This window comes from Galeopterus variegatus, unplaced genomic scaffold, assembly GCF_000696425.1.
Source record: "Galeopterus variegatus unplaced genomic scaffold, G_variegatus-3.0.2 Scaffold10988, whole genome shotgun sequence".
Taxonomy (NCBI): domain Eukaryota; kingdom Metazoa; phylum Chordata; class Mammalia; order Dermoptera; family Cynocephalidae; genus Galeopterus; species Galeopterus variegatus.
Genome location: NW_007737099.1, coordinates 29554 through 52119, shown reverse-complemented (window position 1 = coordinate 52119; position 22566 = coordinate 29554). Strand labels below are relative to the sequence as shown.

General features: G+C 34.8%; 1 protein-coding gene across 1 annotated transcript in view; it reads right to left on the bottom strand.

The window, feature by feature from the left end:
• Positions 1-22566, bottom strand: part of LOC103610354 (lysophosphatidylcholine acyltransferase 2-like) — a gene marked incomplete at both ends in the record, with an annotated part of 31986 nt that overhangs the window by 4464 nt on the left and 4956 nt on the right. Inside the window, 8 exons of the mRNA XM_008594539.1 lie at positions 5-150; positions 372-426; positions 3734-3768; positions 5717-5775; positions 6640-6700; positions 8598-8710; positions 10114-10331; positions 12904-13043. Of these exons, the coding sequence (XP_008592761.1) occupies positions 5-150; positions 372-426; positions 3734-3768; positions 5717-5775; positions 6640-6700; positions 8598-8710; positions 10114-10331; positions 12904-13043 (827 nt within the window). The remainder of the gene's footprint in view (positions 1-4; positions 151-371; positions 427-3733; positions 3769-5716; positions 5776-6639; positions 6701-8597; positions 8711-10113; positions 10332-12903; positions 13044-22566) is intronic.

Genomic DNA, 22566 nt, shown 5'->3' with positions numbered 1-22566 from the left:
TCACAGAACATATTCTTCAAAAAGTTGTGGGGCTCCATCAACTACCTTCAGCTCCTTTTGGCAGGGTGTGAAAGCAGATCGTTCAACTTGGTGGAGGTCAGCATTTAAAGGAGTAAAAAGATGGGAACGGGTGATGTCAATCTGGCCATCCTGGGTGGTTACATGTTGAAAGATCCCAGAAGTTAGAGGTGTTTCCTAACAGGATTCTAAGGGCTAAATCTGACAGCCTGGGTTTAGATAGACAATTTGTAAAAGACCAGGGCTTATTTTAGAGGTGATGGACCTTTACATCTGGTCTCTCTTGACTAGAAATTTAAAATTCAAGGAAAGGCCAAATCTCAAGTTACAAGGCTACATACTGAATGACTTACCTCAACCACTACCTTTGTGAAAACCTGGCAGCAAGTAAGCACAACAAGCTGAATGCTGAAGAGAAAAGAGAGGGCTATTTTTATATGGAAATACAAGTATTATCTAATAACACTCAACAATCCTTTCTTTACACATAAGCATCCCCACATTACACTTCACATATATTTTGCGTTTATAAATGCTACACAGTTGCTATCACACTTCTTGGGCTTAAATGACTATTCTTGACATTCAAAGTTAAATCACCAAATGCAATACCAATACCAAATATGGATTTGTGAGTCAGAGCCACAGGTCAACAGACTAAACCCCAAATTTGAAGTTTCCTTGACTACAAAGACTTATAGGCCTAAGTTCCTAGAGAAACTACCCAAGGCCACATTTTAAGGTACATAAATGTGTTTATAGGAAAACTCCTGAGTAGAACATTACATTTCTAAACTCTTTTCTGATAGTTAAAAAAAAAAAAAAAATCAGTGAGACTTTATTTAAAAACAGAAACTTTATCAAAATTGTCCTAACTGGGGAAATTTTCTGAAAAGTTTCAAATTTCATTGTAAAGCTAGACAAAGACTTTCTTTAAAGTGGTTAACCAATCCTCTTAAACATAATTTTTGAAATAGTTGTTCCTACTTGCAACTTTCCAGTACATACTTAGACTCTCTGGATAAGACTTCTATGGGATTTTTAGTTTAGCCTCATTAGACAATTGGCCCAGAAATCAGGCAGAGTGAATCAGACTACATGATTAAGAAAACAACAATGAACCTTTTTTTTTTTTTGCTGTTAAGAAATTAAAATATAATTTTTTTTTTTTTTTTAAAAAGATGACCGGTAAGGGGATCTTAACCCTTGACTTGGTGTTGTCAGCACCAGGCTCACCCAGTGAGCGAACCGGCCATCCCTATGTGGGATCCGAACCCGGGGCCTTGGTGTTATCAGCACCACACTCTACCGAGTGAGCCACGAGCCGGCCCAAGGGATCTCAACCCTTGGCTTGGTGTTGTCAGCACCACGCTCAGCCAGTGAGCAAACCGGCCATCCCTATATAGGGATCCGAACCCGCGGCCTTGGTGTTACCAGCACCGCACTCTACCGAGTGAGCCACGGGCCGGCCCCTTAAAATATAATTTACGTATTAAAATTAAAGAGACTTAAGGAATTTAGAATTTAAACAAGAAATTTAGCTAAAAGAAGGAATTAGAAAGTAGATTTACTGCTTCCATAATTAATTATAAATTGTTTATGTGTTAGTTCTCAAACTTTCCATTCGAATGGGAAAAAATCTTTTACTATCTATAAACTTCGAACAAAGTCAACTCACATTATGCACCATAAAGTACACTGTTTTGAAGTTATTTAAATGGAACTATGGAATTCAATTATTTGAACTGAATTGAGAAGTAAAAAGAATATGCCGTCTAGACATCCTTGACAATTTGGATAGGTACATAATCTGTTCTGAAAATTCTGAATGCTGTAAATAAAAATGAAGCCACATGTAGATCTCATTTAGCTTGTTTTGTCCACACTACAGACAAACCAAACACTTCTTAGACTGATACAAAACAGCTTTTCCATAGCAGCCCATCTCTACTATTCCGAGTCTCCTCTCTCCCTCAGGATATCTGCTTTGGTGTAAAATCCCTTCCTTAGAATCTGTGTCTAAAGTAGCACCTGGAGCAAGGGCAATTGAGAAAAGTGATTTAGAAGTAACAGACCCAGTGCCAACAACAACATTAAGTAGAACAGAAAAAAAAGGTGGAAATGAAATTTGCCATAGATAAGTGCAATGTGACATTTGGACAAAACAAAGTTGTGCCTTTTAAAGGTTTTATATTTGTTTATAAGTACTAAGAAAACTTTGACTCAAAAAATTTTTTCCTTCTTTCCTGAATTCTCTCTATTTTCTTTTATCCTTTATCACATACTTTCAGGTAGAAGGCTAGGTTAACTAAACTATTCTCTACTCCTGGTCCCCCTTCTTGAAAAGCCTTCTCCTATTTGACCTCCACATCTACCTGAACAGCTGTGCAAAACAAAAAAGTCATAATGACTGCACAGTGAACCCAAAGTCACTATCTTCATAAGAAATTAACCCGTAAAGGAAATATATTTTTAGGTACTTCTTTTTCTAAAATGCTTTCATACTTGTTTCTCCCAATTCTCCCTTATATAAAAGCTGAAAACCAGAAATTCAAAATCAGTAGTGGCATGAAAAATGTATTCCAGCCAAATGAATAAACTGATTTCCTGGAGAGGTAAAAAGAATATGCTGTCTGGATATCCTTCACAATGTATGTTCTTTATTTTTGGTATTATTTGCTTAACTTCAGCTACAAAAGACTGAAGCATAACAGGAACATAAATGTTTTACATGTGTTAATGTTTATTCCACTGGTCCATCAGTTACCTATTCTGATTTAAATTTATTATCTCAAAGCAATTTACATACACAAAAAAATGGAGAAATTATATAGTATTTAAAAAATCTGATTTTCAGAATTTGGTTGGATACTGTAAAAGATATCTAAAGAGGCCCACAATGTGATTGATGGCAAATGATGATTTCCTTTTTAATTTTTCCAACTGGTTGTCCCCTATCCATCAACAATATTATTTGAGCTCTGTGCTTAACAGTATCAAAACTGGGCAAGCTCCTGGGGAACATCTTCGAATGCAGGTGTTTCACATGGCTCTCACCAAAATTTAAACAGGCTCAGATTTATCCAGGAGGAACCAAATAAATGATTGTGAGAGAAAGTAAGTTTCTACATGTTCTGTACTTTTTAAAGGCCTATTTCACTTCGGCTTGCTTAATAGTGAACCTGCATTCTTCTCCTCTCTCAAATGTTTATAGAAACTGTTGATCCCTATGCTTTTAAAATCCAAGAAGGGAACTGAAATATTGGTTAGCTATTTTCTCAGTTCATATCAGACACATCACAACTATTTCAGGTCATATGACTAAACTGTTCTGAATTACTGAAACTAGTATAATCAAGTAAGGATGGAGACACCAGATAATGCTAAATCTGCAATGGAAATGAAACTACAAAATTAAATCTAATGATGCAAACTGGGCCACTGGAATATTCCTTACAAACTGGTAGACAGACACTTGAGACCCATTTGAACATGACAGATGACTAGAATTCTGCACATTGGAGACACCAGGGGTTAATGAGCAAGATAGTGATGCTCTACACAGAGACTTAACAGTTACAAGATTAAGGACTCTGATAAGAAATCTTTACCTTTACCAAAAGAAGCCTTTTTAAAAAAGAAGGAATAAAGGATATTTCTTTTTCTTCACTAAAATAAAATTTATATAAACTAATAATAGACATTAGTGACTTACAATGTATATCCTTGCCACGTCCAGGTCACAGTGTCCTACAATAACACAAGTATTTAAACTGTTAATCCAGAGCAAAAATATCATGTACATTTTTCTGAAATTAAAAGCAACATGTTGAAAAGTAAAATACATATATTATTATTATCATTAAAGAACAGTGAACTGATCTATGACATCCTGGATTATATATCTACATAGAAAGATCCATCTTCCTTATGTCACCACATATCTTTTTACGAAACTAGTTGTTCTGAATTTAAAAAAAATAAAAAACTATTGTACATGCTTAGCTATTATTCTCCTAATATGAACATATCCGGATAATTAATTTGCTTATTAAAAACAGAATACACCAGTTCTCCAGAAAAAAGGGGGGTTATTTGGGAGAAAAGATTCTTGAATATATGAAAAATTCAAACCTATAGGCAGAACTATGAGTAAAAATTTTGATAGATTTTAATTATTTTCTAACCATAGATGTTCCAGGCTGAGAAACCAGCCTCTAAATAGAAAGTTGAATTGATCAATAACACTTAAATAGCATGGGTAACTAATAATTACATCCTGCCTTTTTACACAAATGCTCTAGAAAAGAAAGTTCCTCTCAGAACAAAAACATCCCCCCAAAAAGCTTTCTTTAGGAAAATGGTGGTACAATAAATCTCCAGAGGACAACAGCTGGAACAGAAGAGACTAAAGTCCTGAACCATCTCTGGACTTTATATAGAATGTTAAGTTCTTTTCAGATATCTTCTCAATTAAGCTACTTGCCAACGGTAACACAGCTAGTAAGTACGGAGACAGTAATTAAAGGCCAAGCCTCCCCCAAATTTATCCCGCTACTTCAATCCTTCTCTACCAGTAATGATCACCGAATCAGGAAAAGTTTCCTGCTAGGGTTAATGAAAATCACAAATTTCTACTATCCAGTTTTACAAGATCCAAATCTGAGACTGAATCATGACCATCCCAGTGACAATAAAGTAGAGGCTAAAGAAATGTCTTCTTGAAACTTAGTAACAGCAAAACAATGTTCAATCTTGGTATCAAAAAATATATGCCTATCTTGCAAAATTTTAAAAACTAGATGTGACAAGCAGAATGAATCTGCCCATGGGCTTCCACTGTTTATCTATTCATACCCCTATTCAAATATTTTTTTAAATTTATTTTAATTTATTAATATACAATGTAGTCGATTTTTGTGTCCCAGTACCAATTTCTCCTTTCTCCCCTCCCTGCCATCAGAATCATATCTGTTCACTTGTCTTAACAAGTTCAAGGAATTGTTGTGATTGTTGTGTCTTCTTCCCCACCCCTCTCTATTTATTTGTTTGTATATTTATTTATTGTTAGCTCCCACAAATAAGTGAAACATGTGGTATTTCTCTTTCTGTGCCTGGCTTATTTCACTTAATATAATTTTCTCTAAGTCCATCGATGTTGCTGTGAATGGAAGCATTTCTTTTTTTTTTTTTTATAGCAGAGTAGTATTCCATTGTGTAGATATACCACATTTTATTTATACACTCATCTGATGACAGACATTTGGGCTGGTTCCAACTCCTGGCTATTGTAAATAGCGCTGCAATAAACATGAGACTACAGGTATCCCTTTGACATGATGATTTCCATTCCTCTGGGAATATTCCCAGCAGTGGAATAGCTGGGTCACATGGTAGATCTATCTGTAATTGTCTGAGGAACCTCCATACCATTTTCCATAAGGCTGCATCATTTTGCAGCCCCATCAACAGTGTAGGATTCCTTTTTCTTCACAACCTTGCCAGCATTTGTCATTCTCAGTCTTTTGGATATTAGCCATTCTAACTGGAGTGAGATGGTATCTGAAAGTGGTTTTGATTTGCATTTCCCGAATGCTGAGTGATGTTGAGTATACCCCTATTCAAATATTAAAAGGGGTCCTAGAGAATCTATTCTGTTTGGAATGAGATTCTTCCCATAGTAAAATACTATACTTACCATCTTGTTTGGGTATCTGAGGAGGATTGGCTGCACTGGAACCCCTGGAATGAAGGCTCCTATAGTCACAAAATTTTATAACATGTTTTTATATGAATAAAAGTTTTACAATAAAGAAAAAAATAATAATAAATAGTATAAGTATATGGAGTATTTGAAGAGTATACACAACAGAAACTATTTGTAAATGTTGATAAATCCGTAGTGTTTACCAAAATGAGGAATTTCTAAAATTAAGAATTATTTAAGCAAAATATTATGTGCAGTGCCTAAGCCACTTAAAATACTTATTTATTTATTTCCCCACTTGTTTTCATTTTCCAAATCCCTTAAGGATTAAAAAAAAATAACAAAATCAACACAAGGAAAATAAGAAGAAAACTTAGATGAAACCAGATGTATTAAGTATGAACTACAACACTTGGTAGGAGTGAGTCATAATTTTGGTGCTGAACATTCTACCAGCCAATGCAAAAATATTTTAAAGTGTAATACATAACAATGGAAGTTGCCTTCATGACTGACTTTGTAATGTTAAAAAAGAAGTGAATCTTAGAAGGCATTTGAAGACATTATAAAGCTTATGAAATAAGTTTTCTACATGATGACAGAGAACCCCAGGTGTCTGTGAGGGTTCCTTGAAGGAAAAGAAAAATGTTGCTGGTTTCTGCTCAAACACACACACACACACACACACACACACACACACACACACACACACACACACACACGGGGTTACAATATCAAAAAAGAAAGCAAAGGAGTGAGTTCTATGAATTCACGACATTAAAAACTTTCTATCAGAAAAACAGAAATGCTCAGAGCAAACTAAAGAGTTATTTTGTTGTGTACTGTATTACTATAAATCATTTGAGAAATCTTCCATACTACTTTGTTACAATATATAATTTAATTTATCTCACCTGGTTTAAAAGTAATCAAACAGGAACGATTAGTACAAGTACCTTCTGGGAAAACTAGTATCTTGGGAGAAAAGGAATAGATTTAATATTTCAGTCTAATTAATAGATTACCTCTTTACTCTCTGTCTTATGACTTCAAATGCCAATGCTTAAAAAACAAAAATTTTAAAAAAGGCTAACACTTGATTCTAATGAAATCTAGAATCAGAAAATTCAATTTTCCTCTAAAAAAAAGGTAGTCTGACCATTAAGATAATTACAAAATGGATTTAAGCTTTGCATATAGAATACACAGAACAAATGTTTCTTAATTATGATACTAATACTCTGAACAAACTTAAAAGATGTTGAGCATAAGTCACGGTCAAAGTATACACTAGGCTATACTAAATTCATTCTTCTGCTGCAATACATCTTTAACCAAATAATTTCCTACTTCTTTGTTTCAGTTTTCCCATTAAATGATATACACTCCTACAACATATAGTTCAAGGATGTCTTAAGAAAAGAAGAGGAAATGCTTACAATGTGCCTTATGCTTACTTGAATTAGTTGACATATGGAATATAACTTAATATTTTTTTTGAGAAAGTGCTTTTAGTTTTTAACACACTTCTTTATATTTTCCATGTGAAAGATATGCAGTACAGTTAGTTTTCCCATTAAATAAATAACATAGCAGCTTGATTTTCTGATGCTTTTTAAATAGTAGGTTGCTACGTACGTGATATAAAAAAAATCAGTACATTCACAGCAGTTACTAATGTGTATTTTATAATAATTACAGAGGGAAAATATTATTGAGCTAAACTGCCACAATAACAGGTCAAATAAAAATTATGAATGGGTATAATTCCATCCTCTAATTAAAAAACTGGGTTTCGTGGGGCCAGCCCGTGGCTCACTTGGGAGAGTATGGTGCTGATAATACCAAGGCCAAGGGTTCGGATCCCTATATAGGGATGGCCGGTTAGCTTACTTGGGAGAGCATGGTGCTGACAACACCAAGTCAAGGGTTAAGATCCCCTTACCGGCCATCTTTAAAAAAAAAAAAAAATGGCTTCCTGTGACAATCAGATACAATATCAAATATGTTTTATTCTACAGTTACACTATTAACAATGAATGGACATAGAGCAAATCATAAAATCTCAGAGCTAAAAGGAGCATAAAAGTCACCCATAGCATCTCTAATGCTTGAATTCTTTCTACAATATCCCCCCCAAGTGGTTGCTCAGCCAATGCCTGAAAATTCTTGAAAAAGGTTCCATATCAGACCATTCTACCTCTAGACAGAGAGAAAGTTCTTCCTCAGAATGAGCAAAATAAGCTGATATCTATTTGTTATCTTCCACCTACTAGTCCTAGATATATTCCTTGGATTCAAAGAGAAAACTCAAGCTCTTATTTCAAATGCCAATGCTTCTCAATCATTTCTTTTAAATCATTCCTCACATGCCTTGGTTTCTAAAACCTCCTGGTTAGTCATGCTCCTCTTGGTACTTTAACATCTACATGTCATAATAGGTGGCCAGATAACTGCATGATCATTAGTCTGCTAGAGATCACTTGTTTTCAACTGAGCAAAGACACAAGGATCCTTATTAGGATCACCACCAGCTTATTATACAATATTGTCCCTACATGACCCTCAAAAGGCATTCCAGGGAAGAGGGTAGTAAGATGATAAAGTCTGAAAAAGTTCTGCAGGTGATTCTGATATACCTCCTGAGTTGAAAAGCACTGTCTAAATATACTTCAGATAATATTGAAGATCTTAATCGCTATTTCATTAAATCCACCATATTGTTGAGTATAATTTAGCTTTAGTATCTTCCATCTGTCTTTAAAATGGTAATTAAATTCAGAGGTAGATGGTGCTACTTGTGGATCCAAATAAGTAAGTCTATAGACAATAAACTCTCAATATACTTAAATGAACAACTACTGTGTTTTACCTGGGGCCATAACCCTCCTGACGTTGCTCGCTTTATTATTTCATTTATTGTGTTTTTTCGGGAATCTGGATCTGTACGGGACACCAACACTGGTTGCACAGCCTGTAAGAGTCCTTTAAAACAAACAGAAAGTCACAACCAAGCTATTTTTTGGCTAAAGCCATCATAGCAATAATACTGGATAAATCATAAAACAAATTTTATGGAAAACTAAAACGACAGCAAATCAAAGATAACAATTAAAAAAAAACCACTCCAATACAAAGTTTACTAGAAGTTAGCTTCTAATGTCAAAAGGAAAGATGAATATTTTTATACCTAAAACTATTTCACTGATTTAACAGAAGTAAGCAGCAAGAATATGAAAAGAAGCAAACATAATCTTCTCCTTAAAGGCCTTCTTCCTCAACTGACATTAAACCTTTGGAATACACCACAAGATCACCTTGTTTTATTTTAGAAATACCCTGCAAACTGATTATGTGAATTCATAGTATACATAAGTAGGGGGCAGTTATTACTCATTGCACTAAAATTTTCAGCACAACTGTTTTCTGAATAAATAGCTTCCTAGCACATGCAAAATAAATCTCAATTTACCAAAAATCTATTGCTACACATCTTTTCAGGAAAAAGCCCTATTACACAAAGCATGGGAGTTACGTTGAAAAATGAAATATCTTAGCTGAATGACAAAGCTGCAAGAACTACTATTATTTCTCCAGTGCACCAGGGCAAAATCAGGCAAATTTCACACCTGCTCTGTCATCACCTGATGTTTGCAATAACCTTGGGACAACCAGGAGCAGTTACTTGGAGACTAATTCCTGAGGGAGAGACCAAAGCACCTGGTGGGAAAAACACTTAGCTTGCTTCATTATTTTTTATGGCAGGAAGCACTTATTGTCCCACATCATAATTTTCAAAGAGTTACACACAGGTCCCTCACGAAGACTTGGGGGACAATAATGAAGAAAACAGAGTTAGGAGAAAAGACAGTGTATTTATCAGCCTCATACCTGAAGAGAAATTAATGAAATAGCATGTAACCTGTGTTTTCACAGATTCTTTGGTTAAATTCTCTCTCTCTCTCAAAAAAAAAAAAAAAAGTCAAGTACGTTTAGTATTTGAAAATTGGTCTTTCTGGCTACACATAAGAACAGAAAGACATGATGGTATAGTGATAAAGATAAGTTTTCTAGACTGGTCTGGTAGCTTAGTTGATTAGAGCGCAGCCTTATAACACCAAGGCCATGGGTTCAGATCCCTGCACCAGATGGCTGCAAAAAAAAAAAAAAAAGTTTTTAAAAGAATTATGAGGCTAAGATAGGGAAGTCTCTAATCTTTTTCATAAATCCATTCTTTCCATATACCTCATTAAAATAAAGAAAACATATTTGAAATGTTTTATTATTTTAAAGTTTTTAAAAAGCTTATCTTTTAACTATATATGATTTTTCTAATTTAAAGCATAAACATGAAAATATTTTATCTATGTTACCTTACAAGTACTTACTGCCAATCAGAGGAACCTGTACGTTCTCATTTCGAGATACCATAGAAGGTAACCCAGCTACAACACAGGCAATTCCATCAAAGAATGTTGAATGAGGGGCAACAACAAAAATTGGTGCTTCCAAAGGACACGCAATCCTTCCTTTCACAGTAACTATAAATCCCATTGAAAAGAACATGGCATGACCCAGAAACTTCAAAGCTGACTGAGTAAGTTTCCTTTAAAAACAAATACAGAAAAGAAATAATTAGCTTTGCTAATTGAAGCTAGCAACAGGGCTTTACTCTAAATACAAGATAACCAAAACATGTCAGAGCATTTCATTTTAAAACATAAGCCAAGGAGGACAACAGCTAACACTAGGAGTTCTTTCTGCCATTTGCCAGGCACTATTCTAAATGCTTTACATATATTAATTTCTTTAATCCTCCACCTACTTATTATTACACCCATTTTACAGAGGAAGAAACAGAAGGCACAGAAGTAATTTGCCCAAGGACACGTGGCTAATAAATGGCTCCATTATTCTGTGACTATAAAGTGAGAAAAACAAATTTTCAACACACATCACCCACTGAGACATCCAAATTGTACCGCCCTTCAAAGTCTTCATCTTGGGAATCTACATTTGCATAATGAAGATAGTGCTATCTCCCAAAACACTTAAAAAAAAAAGAGAGAGCATGGTGCTGGTAAGACCAAGGTCAATGGTTCAGATCCTCTACATTTGCATAATGAAGATAGTGCTATCTCCCAAAACACTTAAAAAAAAAAGAGAGAGCGTGGTGCTGGTAAGACCAAGGTCAATGGTTCGTACTGGCCAGCCACCAAAAAACATTGTTTATTTTTCTCAAGTAGCAACTCTTAATGATATTTGAAGTACTTCCCTTCAGCATTGAGTTGTCATACAACTTCTAAGGGATGATGAATGAACAAATAACTTCTCACACAGTCATTACATAATTGGATTTCTCCCACCTATGTATTCATCTCATTCCAAGGCTTTCTCACATTCTTTACTCTTATTACATACTGAGATATCCATCCTGCGTTTGCACTGTAAGCTCAATGAAGTAGGGGAAACAAAAACGTATTCCTAGAAATGCAAATACAGGATGAATATCTCAGTATATGAATAAGCATACAGCTTTTCATGAAAAATAAAACGTGTAGCACCCACCAAGTATCTAATAAGAGCTTTAAAAAATTGGCTTCCTATCTAATTCTTTCAACATACTTGTAATAATATAATGAGGAGCTATTAGTAACTAGCTACTGAGAAAGTTTCTGCAACTTTAATTTTATAGCAAGGAGAAATGAGACACAGAAATCCAAAGTACTTTTCCAGAGGGCACAAAGAAATGACTACACCTCCCCTTTTTCCCTTTAGTTTAGAGATGAGATCTCGATTTATGTAAGGATACAATGCACATCCCTCCATGGAATTTCCACACCTCTTATTTTTGATCTGCAGTTTTGTAGCTTCTGATATTACATTTCAAGATATCTCAAATTCAGAGCCATTAAACACTTCTATTTAAATGTTTTAAAAATGGCTAAAAGTCTGGTGCCACAAAACAACTTCAACATTATCTCTTTGAGAGGAGATAGAGACACTGGTTTAGTTGACAAAAGTAAAACTTTCTTTTCTAACATTTGTTATATCTATTTTCTGGATTCATAGACTATTCCTTCCATCATCCTAGGTTTTCATAAGCCACTAACAACAGAAACCAAAGAGATAACCTGAAAGTAATTGGTGAGTCATGAAAAACATCCCTTGAAGTGTTGTTTTATACCACACAACCTTGAGTGATAAAACAAAGGAGTATGACTTGCAAGGACTGAGAATTCTCTGGGGCACTGCCAGCACTGGATTCATTTCCACTTCAAACCAGCTTTGTGTTTGATATTTACATTTGTTCACTAGAACATGAACCAAACAGCAAACTGCATATTTCTTTAAAAGTTTCTAGAACAGTATTTCTCAAAAATTTTGGAGGATATACCTGCATTTGAGATTTGGATAAAAGGAATACATTCTTACATAATAAAAAAAAAATGTGCATAATTTCAGAGTTCAATGGTGCCCCCAAACCAATCTACACATTTGGAATCCGTGTGGAGTCTATGAAATCCACATGAAGAGGCCCCATGTTCAAGACATGCAGATGACAACATTTTGGTTCTGCCCACTAAGAATAAACTTTTACCAGTAACTTTGTTAATTTATGATCAGTCTGTTCTCTAATACCATCCTAGTTAGATAATATTCTTAAGCTTCTTAAAGCAGTTCCATTCTGCCTCAGTGCTCATGTTTTAAAAAGCTACACTACACTAATTAATAATTAAATTGTTATTAAAAATTATCACAAAAGTAATTAATAAAAATAATGTAATTGATCCACTTAATTATATACTGTAGAAACCATAGCCTTACTGTAACAGGACAAAAGCAAATGTGAGAACTGAGGAAGAGCAAAAGAAAGCAAGGTATTTTGGTCATGGTTTCAGGTATACTAATTGGATACTTTCCATAACTAGGGATGTATCACTTTTTGGCAATAACTCAGAAAACAAAACATTTTAGCATTAGGAATTTACAGCTTCAACAGAAGATTATCATACACTGCTTGGGCAGCAATTTCCACATATAAGTTAAGACTAGTTTCAGCTGACAGACAAATTATTAAAACTGAGTAGTTAGATAAAAATATTGATCACTAACTAAACTATGATGAACATTTTTGATCTTGATTTACCTAATATTTGAACATGTTTATTTCTTACCTCCTCCAACCAGTTATCGGGTGGGTCAGTTTTTCAGAAGAGCATGCTGTCGAAATTGCAGCAAATGGCCACGCCAGTAATAAAATTAATCCTATCAATAAGGCACGAATTGGAAGTAGGATAATTCCAAGAATAAAAATCTGAAAGCCAAAGTTGATAAAACAGACGAATTAACATTATTTTAATGCATGGTTATCAAACAGAAACTTGTAACAGGAAAGTTTTATGCTATTTGTACATTCACTCAAGGATGAATTGAGTACTACCCTGTACCAGACACGGATTTAAACACAAAGAAAAATAAGACATTACATCTGATCTCACAAAGCCTACTACGTAGCAAAATAAACAGTGAAGAAAACCATAAGACAACTTGATCGTATATCGATGAAAGTGAATAGAGGATGTTGTAGGAACCAAAAAATGCTAAGCATCATTTCACGGTCAGGAAAAGCTTCCTGGAAGAGTTGTAGTCTGAATAGTCTTGCAAGACAAGCAAGAGCTAGCAAGGTGAGAGGGGGAAATTGCTTTTTGAGAACTATTGGTAAAAGGAAGAGTATGAATGAAAGCATTAGAGTATGAAGAAGTAAACACATTGTCTCATATACCTGCCAGTTCTCTATAACTAATAACAATAAGGAGATGGAGGAGGAGAAAATAAATATAAATAATGAATTATAAGAATGAAAAGTAAATAAATAAGAACAGGAAACAATACATGAAGGCTTACTGCATACCAGACATTCTAAACACTTGGTATGCAGTAACTTATTTAGTTCTTATAATTTTAAGTTGTTTTACATACAAGAAGTGGCACAGAGGGAGTCAAATTTAATTGCTTAAGATCACATAGTAAGTGGCAGAACTAGGATTTGAATCCAGTTTGGTTACATTATAAAGCCTTTGCTATTAATCTTTATACAATACTGACTTTAAGTGAAATAAACTGTCCTTGTGTACAGCACATTATCTTTTCTCTATAAGCCAATTACACTACCCAACCAGTGCCATCCTTCTTCTGTCTTTACAGACACTTATATGAATTGTAGCATCATCAAATAACATATGAAAAATGCCAAAACTATTGTAATTATTTTATCTCTGTCAGATTATTCAAGAGCATGTATGTGCTTGATGTAAAATTACCTACAAGGAAATGTACAGATTTTAAGTGTACAATCCAATGGGCTTTGATAAATATATACTCATATAACCACCACCCCAATCAGAATACAGAACACTTGTACCACCCTAGAAAGTCGCCTTGTCCCTCTTGTAGTAAATCTCTATGCTCTTAGGCAACCAATGCTGGATTTCTACCAATATAGCTTAGTTTTGTCTGCTCATAAATTTCACATAAATAAAATAATACATTATGTCTTCTTATGTCTAGCTTCTTTCACTTAACACTATCTTTTAAATTCAACTATTTTGCCTTGTATATCAGCAATTAATTATTATCATTATTATTTTTTTTAAAAAAGATGACCAGTAAGGGGATCTTAACTCTTGACTTGGTGCTGTCAGCACCATGCTCTCCCAAGTGAGCCAACTGGCCATCCCTATACAGGGATCAGAATCCATGGCCTTGGTGTTATCAGCACCACACTCTCCCAAGTGGGCCACGGGCCGGCCCTAGCAATTAATTATTTTTGATTACAGAATATTATTCTGCTGTATTACTATATGACAATTTGATTCTCCTGTTGATAAACATTTGGTTTGTTTCCAGTTGTAGGCTATTATGAATAAAGCCAGTGGGAACATTAAAGCCTTTCTGCAGATACATGTTTTCATTTCTGTATTAGTCCGTTTGTGTTGCTATAACGGAAATACCTGAGACTGGGTATTTATAAAGAAAAGATGTTTATTTGGCTCACGATTCTGGGACAGCTGCATCTGGTGCGGGCCTCAGCCTGCTTCTACTTATGGTGGAAAGTGGCAGGCAGCCAGCAGGTACAAGCAGATCACATGGCGAGAGGAAGAAAGAGAGAGAGAGAAGAGGTGCCAGTGTCTTTCAAACAACTAGCTCTGGTGGGAACTAACAGAGTGAGAACTCATTCATTACTCCCCCCGCCTAGGGAGAGTACTAATCCATTCATGAGGGTCTGCCCCCATAACTCAAACTGTCACACTAGGGATCAGATTTCCACATGAGTTTTGGTGGGGACAACACATCCAAACTCTATCAATTTCTTTTAGGTAAATACTTAGGAGTGGAATTACTGGGTCGTAGATGTTGTTTAACTTTATAAGAAACTACCAAACAGTTTTCCAAAGTGGTATATCATTTTAAAGTGTCATTGACAGTGCATGAGAATTTCAGTTGCTGTACATACTTGCCAACATTTGGCATTGGTAGTCTTTTTTGAAGTCTGACTTTCCTAAAGCATAATTTACATAAAATAAAATGCACCTATTTTAAGTTCATAAATTATGAGTTTTACAAATGTATATCCCGATGCAAACACCACCACAATTAAGATACTTCCATCATCCCAAAAAAGTCCCTTTGTACCCTCTGCACTCAGTACATCTTCCCTATCCCTAGGCAACGACTGACAGGCTTTCCTTTGCTGTAGTTTTGCCCATTCTAGATTATCATACAAATGAAATCACATAGTATGTACTCTTTTGTGTCTGGCTTTATTACTTCACATTTTTGAGATTCAACCATATTGCCATATGTATCAGTTTACTCTTTTTATTTATTTTTTCTCTATATATTTATTTATTGGTGGCTGGCCAGCATGGGGATCTGAACCCATGATTTTGGTGTTACAAGTCTGTGCTCTAACCAACTGAGCTAACCGGCTAGCCTAGTTTACTCTCTTTAATTGTAAGCTATTATTCCATTGTCTGAATATATCACAATTCATGTATCCATTCACTTCAATATTTATTGTAAGTTTTTAGCTATTATGAATATAGCTCCTGCAAACATTAACATTCAAGTCACTGTGCGGACATATATTTTCACTTCACTGGAAGTGAAATTATTGGATACTAGGGTATGCTTAACTTTATAAGAAACCGCAAAACTGTTTTCCAAAGTGGCTGTACCATTTTACATCTCATCGACAGAGTATTAGAATTTCTGTTACTCCACATTCTCACCAACACTGGTGTTGGCAGTCTTTTTAATGTTAACCATTCAAGTGGGTGTAAAATTGTGGCTCATTGTGGCTTTAATTCACATTTCCTTGATGAACAATAATGCTGAGCACATTTTTCATTTGCTTATTGGTGATAATTCTTTAACTTCTTATGGTAAGGTCAAGTCTTTGGCCCATTTTTATTGTTGTTAATCTTTTTCTTATCAATTTGTAGGAGTTCTTCACATATTCTGTATAGTAGCCCTTTGTAAATATATGTATTGAAAATATTTTCGGGGCCGGCCCGGTGGCACACTGGATAGTGCGCCACTTGGGAACGCGGCGGCGCTCCCGCCGAGGGTTCGGATCCCATGTGGAGACGGGTTCCTGCTCACTGGCTGAGCGCGGTGCGGGCGCGACACCGAGGGTTGCGATCCTGTTGCCGGTCCCCGGTGCGGGCGCGACACCAAGGGTTGCAATCCCGTTACCGGTCAGTAAAAAAGACAAAAAGGAAAAAAAAAAGAAAAAAAGAAAATATTTTCTACCATTCTGTGACTTGCCTTTTCACTTTATTAATGGCATCTTTTGATGAAATAAAATTTAATTTTGATAAAATCTAATTTATCAATTTTTATTTTATGTTTAGTTCCTTTCTGTGACCTTTCTAACAAATCTTTACCTACCTCAAGGTGATGAAGATATTCTATATTTTCTTCTTCTTTTAGAAACTGTCGGGTTTTAGCTTTTATGTTTCGCTCTATGATCCATCTTATATTACTTTCTACATGTGGCATGCAGTAGGGATCAAGGTTCATTTTTATTCATAGATTTATTCAATTGTTCCAGCAAAATTTGTTGAAAAGACTTAACATTCTCCAATGAATTTTCTTGGCAACTTTGTGAAAAATCAATTGAACATTTGTGTGTGGGCTCTCTATTCTGTTGCATTTAATCTATTCACCTATCCTGTCAACATCCCACTGTCTTAATTACTGTAGCTTTGAAATAAGTCTAGAAATTAGGTAGTGTGTGTCCTCCAATTTTTTCTTCTTCAACATTTTTTGGAGGCCATTCTAGATCTTTTGCATTTACACATAAATTTTAGAATTGTCAGTTTCCACACACATACAGAAAGCCTATTGGGATTTTTATTGAAATTTCAATTGATATATAGATCAATTTGGAGGAAACTGTCATTTTAATAATTGATTCTTCCAATTCATAAACATGGTATATATCTCTATTTATGCAAATATTTTATGGAAAATACATTAGCATGTATTTTTATATATTTGTGGGGTACAGTGTATTGCTTCAATATATGCATATGCCGCACAATGATTCACTTAAACTAGATAGCACAGTTTTGTATCCATCACCCTAACACTTTTCCTCCCATTTATGTAAGTCTTCATAAATTTCTTACAGCAAATAGCAATATCTTGTTGTTTTCAGTGTAATGGTCTTATATGTTTTTGGTTAAGTGTGAGTATATTCTCAAGTATTTACTGTCATTGATTATTTAATTTCATTTTGTAATTATTTGCTGCTAGTATTTAGATGTAAAATTGGTTTTAAGTTATGATCTTCTATCTATAATCTAGTGAGTTCACTTATTACTCCTAGTAGTTGTTTTGTAGATTCCTTAGGAAATTCTTCATATACAAGAGTCCTTCAAATAGTTCATAGAAAGATTAGTATAATCTTTTTTTTTTTTTTTCCTTTTTGTCTTTTTCCGTGTCCGGCAACGGATCGCAACCCTCAGTGTCGCCCCCGTACCGGACCGGGACCGGCAACGGGATCGCAACCCTCGGTGTTGCTCCCGCGCCTCGCTCAGCCAGTGAGCGGGAACCAGTCCATATGTGGGATCCGAACCCTCGGCGGGAGCGCCGCTGCGCTTCCCAAGCAGCGCACTATAGCAGTGCACCACCGGGCCGGCCCAGGATTAGTATAATCTTTAAATTCTATTTTTCCATGAACTTTTTGAAGTACTCTCATATAATCATGTCATCTGTGAATAAAGACAGTTATACTGTTTCCTTTCTAGTCTATATGCCCTTTATTTCTCTTTCTTTTCTTATTGCACTGGCTAGGACCCCCATACAATGTTGAATAGAAGCAGTGAATAAGATATTTGTCTTGTTCCCAATCTTTGGGGGAACAAGTTCAATATTTCACCATATAATAATGGTAGGTATACCACAGATGTCCTGTATCAGATTGAGAGAGTTCCCTTTTATTCCTATTTTATTGGGATTTTTTTTCTCACCTGTGGGTATTGAATTTTGCCAAGTGAGCTAACAAAATTTCTGTATCTACTGAGACAATCATATACTTTTTACCATATGTTCTGCTAACATAGTGAATTAAACTGAAATTTTTGTATGTTAAACCAACCTTGTATTCCAAGGATAAACCAAACTTTGATGTGATATATTATCCTTTCTATATATTCCTATATTTGGCCTGCTGGTACTCGTATTTTCTTAAGGATTCTTGTATCTATGATTGTGAGGGATATTTGTCTACAATTTTCTTTTCTTATAATCTCTTTTTAAGATTTCACATAAAACTCGTTGGGAAGTATCCAATCCTTTTCTACTTTCTGAAAGAGTTTGTGTGACTGTTTTTACTGTGTTTTTAAAAGTTTGATAGTACTTTAGCAGTGAAATAATCTTGGCAAGTTTTCTTTAAATATATATACGTGTGTGCATATAAGACAAATGGAAATTCTTTCATAGATAAATGGCTAGTCATATTTTGTTTATTTTATTTTATTTTTTTTTCCTTTTTGTCTTTTTTTTGTGACTGGCAATGGATCGCAACCCTCAGTGTCGCGCCCGTACTGGACCGGGACCGGCAACGGGATCGCAACCCTCAGCGTTGCCCCCGCACCTCGCTCAGCCAGTGAGCGGCCGGTCTGTATGTGGGATCCGAACCCTCAGCGGGAGCGCTGCCGCGCTTCCCAAGCGGCACACTGTAGCAGTGCGCCACCGGGCCAGCCCCATTAGTCATATTTTGTTGAGAATTTTTGTATATATATTAATAAGCGATATTGGTCTGTTGTTTTCTTCTTTTGTAATATTTTTTTCCAGTTTGGATTATCAGGGTAGGACTGGACTCAGAGAATGAGTTGTGAAGTACTCCCTCTTATTTTTTTGTAGAGTTTGTGAAGAGTTGGTGTTGATTCTTCCTTAACCCTTTGGTAGAATTCACCTATGAATCCATCTGGTCCTAAGCTTTTGGCAGATAGTAAGATGCTTTTTGGTTACTTTTGTTGTTGTTGTTATTTGCATATTTAATTAATTTTATGAACTAATTCTGAAAAGTTTGCATTCTTTGTCATGTGTGGCTACTGAAGACTGATGGGTTAGCTTAGTGGTCAGCTAATGATTAGATAGAGATTTTCTTAAGTGCCTGGAATCAATTAGTTTCCCAGTGTTTGCAAAGGATCTCTTTGTGTATGTTGGGACATACCTTCAACACTCAGGCAGGTGACAATCAGTGTTGGTAGTTTGTGTCTTTCTAGGAATTTGTCCATTTCATCTAAGTTATCTAATTTGTTGGCATACAACTGTTCATACTATTCCTAATAATCCTTTTTTATTTTGGAAAGGTCAGTGTCTTAGCCTATTTTCTGTGGCTTATAACAAAATACCTAAAACTGGCTAACTTAAAAAGAAACAATTTATTTCTTAGTTTTAGAGGCTGGAAAGTCCAAGGTCAAGGGGGCGTATGTGGTGAGGGCCTTCTTCCTGGTGTGCACTCTCCGCAGAGTCCCAAAACAGCACACAGAATCACACGGCAAGAGGGCAAGAGCAAATTAACATGCTAGCTAAGGTCTCTCTTCCTCTTCTGATAAAGCACCAGTTCCACTCCCATGATAACCCATTAACCCATTAATCCAATAACCCATTAATCCACTTAAGGATTAATCCATGCATGAGAGCAAAGCCCTCATGGTCCAATGACCTCCTAAAGACCCCATCTCTCAACACTGCCACATAGGGGATTAAGGTTCAACATGAGCTTTGGAGGAGACAAACATTCGATCCGTAGAGGTCAGTAACACCATCCTCTCTTTCATTACTGGTTTTAGTAATTTGAATCTTTCTTTTCTTTTCTTGGTCAGTTAGGTAAAGATTTGTCTAATTTTTTCCAAAGTACCAACTTTTGATTTTGTTGTTTTTCTCTATTGTTTTATTCCCTATGTCACTTATTTCTGCTTTAATATTTATTATTTATTTATTTCTGCTTACTTTGGATTTAGTTTATTCTACATTCTAGTTTCTTAAAGTGTAAAGTTATGCTATTGATTTGTAAAGTTATGCTACTGATTGTTCTTTTTAATATAGGCATTTACAACTATAAATTTCCCTTTAAGCACCAATTTAGTTAAATCCAATAAGTTTTTATATATGTGTCTTCATTTTCATTTATCTCAAAGTATTTACTAATTTTTCTTATGACTTCTTTAAACCATTGGTTATTTAGAAGCATGTAAATTAATTTCAACATATTTGTAAATTTTCCAAATTTTCTGCTATTGATTTCTAGTTTTAATCCACTGTTGTCAGAAAACAAATATTTTGTATTATTTTAATAATTTTACATTTATTTAGACTTGTTTTATAGTCTAACATATGATCTATCTTGAGGAATTTTCCATGAGCATTTGAGAAAAATGTGTTTTCTGCTGTTATTAAGTGAAGTGGCCTACATATGTATGTTAGAGCTAATTGGCTTATAGTATTGTTCAAGTCTCCTGTTACCTTATTGATATTCTGTCTCATTGTTCTATCATTATTGAAAGTGGGTACTTGAAGTCTATAACTATTATTGTTGAATTGTCTATTTTACTCCTCAATTCTCTCAGGTTTTGCATTGTGTATTTTGGGGCTGTGTTGTTAGGAGTATAAATGGTCATAATTGTTTTATCTATCTTTGAATCAATACTTTAATGATTAGAAACTGTTGTTCTTTAGTAACAATTGCTGTTTTAATGTCTATTTTACCTGATATTAATATAGCTACTCCAGCTCTATTTTGGTTACTGTTTGCATGGTGTATTATTTTCTATCTTTTTACTTCCAACCTATTTGAGTCTTTAAGTCTAAAGTGTATCTCTTTTAGAAGGCATATAGTTGAATTATGTATTTTTACCTATTTCTTTTAATTGAATTGCTTAATTTATATTTAATGTAATTACTGATAAGGTAGAATTTACATACATATGCCATTTTGCTATTTGTGTTCTATATTTCTTATGTCTTTTTTTTGTTTCTGCCCCCATTGCTGCCTTCTTTTGCATTAAAAAGGTATTTTCTAGTGTACTGTTTTAATTTCCTTGTCATTTCTTTTACTATATTTTAAAATTCATTTTCTTAGCAGTTGTCCTAAGTGTTGCCATCTTAACATTACATTTACACTGTCTTTTACAGCTACCCAAGAAATTATCTTTATCAATGCTCTTTATTTCTTTTTGTAGATTTGAATTACTGTCTAGTATCCTTTCATTTCAGCCTGAGGGATCCCTTTCATATTTCTTTTAGGGCAATGCTGCTAGTGACAAATTCTCAGTTTTTTTTGCTCATTTCTCCTTCATTTTTCAAGGGTACTTTTCTGGCTATACAACTTTTTGTTGACAGTCTTCTTTCAGAACTTTGAATATGTCATCCTACTGCCTTCTGGTCCCTACAGTTCTTTATGAGAAATCAGCCATTAATCTTATTAAGGATACTTTGTATATGGTGAGGTGCTTCTGTCTACTTTCAAGATGTTCTCTTTTTATTTGGCTTTGACAGTTTGATTATGATGCTTCTAGATGTTTTGAGTTTTGACAGGGAACTTGGAGTTCCTTGAGCTTCTTGAGTGTGCACATTAATGTTTTTATCAAATTCAGCAAGTTTTTAGCCATTACTCCTTCAAATATTTTTTCTGCTCCTTTCCCTCCTCTCCTGTGGGACTGCCATTATAAATATGTTGGTAAAATTGATGGTGTCCACAGGTCTCAGAGGCTCTGTTCCTTCATCTTTTTTTCTTTATATTCCTCAAAGTAGGTAACCTCAATTGACCTATGCTCAAATTTCCTGATTCTTTTTTCTAGTTGATCTAGTTTGCTGTTGAGCCTCACTAGTGAATTTTTCATTTCAGCTATTGTTCTTTTCAACTCCAGAATTCTGATTTGGTCATTTTTTAAAAAATGTTGTATATCTTTATTGATATTTTCCCATTTATGACATACTGTCTCACACTTTTCTTTTGTTCTTCAGACATGGTTTCCTTTAGTTCGTGAATTTTTCATTTCAGCTATTGTTCTTTTCAACTCCAGAATTCTGATTTGGTCATTTTTTTAAAAATGTTGTATATCTTTATTGATATTTTCCCATTTATGACACACTGTCTCACACTTTTCTTTTGTTCTTCAGACATGGTTTCCTTTAGTTCTTTGACCACATTTACAATATCTGATTTAAAGTGTTTGTATAGTAAGTCTAACTCTTGGATTCCTCAGGGAAAGTTTGTACTGACTGCTTTTTTTTTTTTTTTTTTGCTATTTTTGGGCCAC